The sequence below is a fragment of the Fulmarus glacialis genome, unplaced genomic scaffold, assembly GCF_000690835.1.
Source record: "Fulmarus glacialis isolate BGI_N327 unplaced genomic scaffold, ASM69083v1 scaffold19969, whole genome shotgun sequence".
NCBI classification, from domain to species: Eukaryota; Metazoa; Chordata; class Aves; order Procellariiformes; family Procellariidae; genus Fulmarus; species Fulmarus glacialis.
Window position 1 is genome coordinate 33,867 of NW_009234194.1, and position 5,646 is coordinate 39,512.

Here is a 5,646-nt window from a genome sequence, read left to right on the forward strand (position 1 = left end):
CCCCAGGTCTCCACAGTGCCTCAGCCGCAGGCGCAGGGCCAGCCCCCAGGGCTGGGGATGCAGGCTCTTCCCCCGCAGCAGCCCATTGTGAGTGTTCCCTTGGAGGCAGAGGGACATGATAGTCCAGCACAAATCCAACGGTGCTCCACCTGCATATCCCCCCCTTCTCCTTCCCCTGCGCTTCCCAGGGCTTGTGTGAATGCTGAGGCTGCCAGCCAGGTGGTATGGCTATAACTACGTTTCTCTCTTTGCAGTTCCAGCGCCAGGGCCTTCAGCAGACACAGCAGCAGCAGCAAACAGCTGCACTGGTTCGACAGCTTCAACAGCAGCTTTCCAGTAAGCCTTAGTGTTCTTGATCCTGTCCCTAGTCTCCTCCCGGCCGTTTTCTATTGCAGGTACCCTGGTGTAGAGAAACAAGGCCAAGCCAGACTGTTTGTCTGAGGCCATAAATAATGCTGACAGGGAGGTGGCATCAGGACTTAGAGCTCCTGGCCCAAGCAGGCACAGCAGCAGGGCAGGCAGTGCTTGCCAGCTTGTGAGCAACCTTTTAGACCTTCCTTCTGCTGCCTGCAGAGGGACGAGGGAGCTGAGCCTTTGTAGGGGCTTCCATGCAGCTTTCCTGAAAGGATCCAGTCTGCAGCTTTAAAGTTTTCAGAGGTATTTTCTCTGCTGCGGATGACCTCTGAGGGGCACAGGGAGGCTGTAATCCTGGGGCACTTGCTTGGTGGATGACCCAGCGTTACTATGTTCATGTTGTGATCAGGACAAGACTTCCTGGAGGCAGGGAGGGTACTCTGGGAAGTGTTGCTGCACACTTGCTGTGTTTGCAGTGTTCTGTGGGCTTCTGTGGCTGCCGTCACAGACAGGGTAATAGATACAGTCTGGCACTGTATTCCTGTAATCGGCATTGAACTACTGGCTGGGGGACCTAGAAACAGAACCCAGTGTCTGTGCTGTTCCCTTCTGAATGGCCTGCTGTTTTGCTATCACCTCACTGGCTTTTCTGCCATAAAAATGGCAGACATGCTATAAAAATGCCCAGAAATTGACTGCACAGGTTTTCTTGCAGTGCATTAAGTGTGATACTGTGCTAGATGTAATAATGTGTGGAGTGGGGGCTTGGAAATTGTGCTTATACTTGTTCCCTGATGGAAAATTTTTAGTCCTTGTGACCAAAAAAAACCTCCGCAGAAGTTTTAATGTGTTAAGTTTCCCACTAGCCTGATTCACAAACCACAAGTCTGTGCAAGGATCCCAGGCAGGACATTCAAGTACAGGAAGACCTCATATAAGAATCTGAATATAGCAGAATAGCCATATTTTTTTATCCTGTCTGTACAGCAAACAGAGCTGTTTTATGTGGAACAGATGCATGGGTGCAATGCAGCCACGTGTCAGCATGCAGCTTCCATGCTCCCTCATTGGGTTTGCATCAGTTCCACCACAAACCATCTGAAGTTTTTATTTGTAGTGTCTGGGATGGAGTGGAAAGCAGGACATAAACCAAGAACAGCCTGTAGGAGGAGGACAAGAATACTTTGGGCCTAGGGTAGGCTGCATTAGGAGGCTCCAGGATATCCCTGAATGTGCTATTGTCCAGCAGAGGTGAGGAGAGCAGACTAGCCAGGTTACAGTGGTCTCCTTTTACTTAGTCTGACTTAGGGTCAAACATGCTGATGGGGTTTCAGGGGAAAAAACTACCGAATTTTATTCATCAGACAGTACCCAAGTATACTGTGAGCACTGTACATCACTAAACATCAGTCCCAGCAGTTTGGACATTCATGAGGTTCTTGAATATAACTTTACCACGTTTCCTGCTCTTCTTGTGCTATCTGGAAGTCCTTTGGGCATGTCCTTCATTGTACTGAGATACTGACAGGGAGCCAGGATAGTTGTCTCTGAAACCTTCACTAACTCTGGTTTCTGGGTGTGCCTCAGGATGAGTGTTTAGCACTAGCTGTCTGAGCAGCTTGTATGGCTGCAGGTGTTGTGCAATCTTATTTTCTTTCAAAATCAGAAATAACTCATCCATAAACTCATCCTCCCAGCTAGCTTTCAGGGCTTTGTGTTATGATGCACCAATTCCACCACGAGGGATGGAGAGATCTCTGGAGAAGCTTCAGGATCGGCACGGGCACATATCTGTCTCTTCCTCAAAGAATGTGGGGTCCTAACAGTGCTGCTGCCTAAGGCTCAGACAAATGAGCAGAGCAGGGAGTGCCATAAAGGCTATATTTTTCTTCTCACAGCCTGTGACACACTCTGCATACTGTGCTGGTGATGTGGGGAGAGGGATCTCTTTTCCAGACCTTGGGACTGTCTAACTTTGTCTTGACCTCAACAGATACACAGACACAGCAGAACAACAACCCGTTTGGACGCTACTGATCTGTGGCACTTCAGCCTGATCCAGCAGGGAGACATCACTGTGGACTGGATACAGCCTCTTCACCCTGACCCACAAACTGGGGCTGCCCCCAACCTTTGTCCTTGGGCCTGTGCCTCCAGTGCTGCTATTGCCCCTCTCACAGGGAGATGCCAGGACGATGGTTTTATTGTACAGAGAAAGTGTTTTTACTGTCCGATTTCTACAAACATTTATGGAGATCCCTTGTGGCTGATAGTCTCCCTTCCCACTTTGGTTTCAGTTTTTACTCAGTTTTTAGTATTTTTGTTAAAATAATGATTAAGACATTGTAAAATTTTGTATTTTATTTATACCAGATGAACCCTGTACTGCAAACATTCTCAGATGAATACAGAGAGCTTACTTTGCAAAAGGAGTGTGTATTCAGAGCCTGCGTTTCCTCCTCAGCGCTCCTCCCAGTACAGCCCAGCAGCACCTCTACACATGGTCTTTATTTCTTTCTCAGTAGAACTAATGTCTGCATTTTCAGCTTTTGTGAACGGCTAAACAATTTGGTTTGGGAAAGAAAGCGCTTCTTCCCTGTTTGTTTCATACGCTCATGTTCACATGCTTGCAAGGATTTGTGCAAGCTTTGTAGGATTTGTATGTTGATTAAGAGCTTTACTAGTGGTCTGTGGTATGTTCCACTAGGACAGAGGTATAAAGCAAAGGGGGAGTTACACTGCAGGGTAATTCTGAGCCCTAACAAGCCCAGCTTCCCAGCCACAGCAGTTACTGAGATGCTCAATTAAGTACCTCTGCAGTCTAGGAGGAGCTGCAGACTGAGTGCACTCACAACACTACTTCTCATCGCAGCACGGTTTTGCTGATAAGCGCCAAGGCTCCTCTACTAGCTCCTTCCTGACAGCCACAGTGCTTTCTCTGGATGGGTAACATGCTGCATTCTCAACTTTTGACCTGGCTAATGCAGCCTGCTGGCATGGAGTCTAATCTCTGTAGCAGGCTGCTTTAGCTTAGTGCTCTCTGTTCCTGCTGTCTGTTGGACCTGGAAACCGCCATCACCAGCACCTTTCTTCCTCTTCGGTTCTTCCTCAGCAATTTGCTTGTGGACCATGTGACCTGTGGTCCCTCTGGTAGCTTTTCTTGACCAATGTCTTCCTTCTGTCCCATCTGTGTGGGATATGGTGAGGCTTGCAGGGACTTATGGAAGAGCTGCACTTGATCTTAATCTAAGGGCAAATAAACAGGTCTGTAGGGTAGGCCATAGCAGGACGGCGAGCTTAGGGAGTGGAGAGGAAGGAGGGATGTTGGGGCTCTACTGTGAGGGATGTTAGTGCCCCAGCGCAGTGCCCCATTTGCTGGCTCATGGGCCTGTCTCTGCTGCCCCAAGAACTGGATCTGAGCCCTTTCTTCCCTGGGAGCAGGTGGGTGGCTGCTCTCAGGGGGACAGCTGTGTGGGCTGCCTGGTACCACACCCACCCTGTGCCCTGCTCATCACAGACTGCACCACCCTTGCACCTGTGCCAGGCTCCTGGCATGTTGTTGCAGGTCAGTTGGAAGGTGTTGCTGCCCAGGCCTGATGGAGATAGACTCCCTTGTTAACGAGAACAGACAGATGTGTGTGCAGGGCTGCTTCCTCTGTGCATCCCTGCTTGTCTCCTTCCATGAGAATCAGGGTGGGGAGCAGCCTCGAGCTGGCTGTTAGAGCAGCCTGTTCGGTTCCCCCATCCACTCATCCCCCAGGGAAGGCCGGTGCCAGGGGCTCTGCTTGCGCACAGCCTGTGCTGGGTGACCCCAGAGGTGGAAGCCCTGCTCACAGCCATGGCTGTGCCAGCTGGCCCCTGCTCTGAGGTACCTATGTCTGGGGTGGGAGGAGGGCTGTGCTCCCCCTGATCCTGCCTGGGGCGTGGGCAGGGAGTGCCCTGGGACCAGTGGAGCCACAGCCTGGGGGAGCTGGGCACTGTCTATAGGCAGAACAAGCCCCTCTTCCTGGTGTCTGTGGCCGTGGCCAGTGTCCCCCTCCTCTGCTGGCCCTGGGAGGCAGCTGAGCCTGCGCCAAGCTGGCATCTTGGATCCTGCCTTCTGCATCGCTGCCGTGCTGGAGGTGGGAGGAGGGTGGCTCTCTGCAGCAAGCTGGCGCCAGAGTGGGGCAGTGGAAGGCAGTGCGGCTTTGGGCAGGGGTGCAGGGGGGTGCTACTTGCATGGCAGTTGTAGCAGGTTTGGGGTGCTGCAGCAGGAGAGCACGGAGTCGGGTGCTGATCTCCTGCTTTGTGTCCTTCAGGGCCCCAGAGATCTGGTGAAAGTGCCCCAGGGACCACCCTGCCTCTCTAGGGGCCAGGTGCCTGCTACCAGGGGACCCTGCTTTATTGCATGGCCCAACAACAGGGCTGCCCCCAGCCATGCCAGCTGCTTGGCAGGCCGGGTCTGCATGGGATAAGCAGGACTCCAGCGCTCCATCATGGTGACAGACCCAGGGCTGCCAGTGTCAAATACCCCACAAGACCCTCTGGGTGCCCAGAGGTTTCCAGTGGATGCAGGGGGATGTGGGAACTGGGGCAAGACCTAGTCACAGCATGGGGCATGTCTGGGGAGCTGCGCTTTGCTCAGCCTGGCTGCATGCCTTGCAGCTACCGCTGCTGTGCTGCACATTAGCACTTAGCTGCAGTGGTTTTAAGCAGGTCTGACAGCTTCCAGCCCTTCTGCTCCTTCTCTGAGTCATGGCTAACCACTGCTTGTGACAGAGCCAGAGGTGATCGGGGGGATTTTATTACATGCTTCCCATTGAATAATACATGCAGCTGCCCTGCTGTGGCCACCAGTCCAGGGGGGGAAGTCTGTGTTTGATGCTGGGCTCCCTGGGGCTGGGGGCCAGCCCCAAGGGGTGCCTGGGCAGGGTCTACAGGTGTCATGTGCACGTGGTGCTGCACGCTGCGTGCCCAGCACACGGGGAGAAGCTGAAGGTTGCTCAAAGCTTGGCACAGTGGGGTGATGGGTGGGCCCACATGCACCCACCCCACCCAGCAGCCTGGCACAGGTGGTCCCATGGACCGTGCCCCGGGCAAAGGCAGTTTGTCAGGCACCGTCAGAGCTGGTGTTGTGCAAGAAAATCGATTGCTGCCCGCTCAAGCAGCTGAAGCCAGGAGTGGAGCAGCTCCGTGAGCGCCCAACCCTCCCCGTGTGGTGCCCGTGGTGGGGAGCGGGCCATGAGGCACCACTGCAGCCATGCACCATGATGCTCTCCTGGGCTAGTTTTGCTGGGCAGCGGGACACAGGGA

The 5,646-nt window shown here is 53.3% G+C and overlaps 1 protein-coding gene across 1 annotated transcript in view; it reads left to right on the forward strand.

Moving 5' to 3' along the window:
* Positions 1-336, forward strand: part of MED12 (mediator complex subunit 12) — a gene marked incomplete at its 3' end in the record, with an annotated part of 34,161 nt that extends 33,825 nt beyond the window's left edge. The window contains 1 exon segment of the mRNA XM_009585587.1: positions 255-336. Coding sequence (XP_009583882.1) covers positions 255-336 — 82 coding nt within the window.
* Positions 337-5,646: the final 5,310 nt, after the last annotated feature.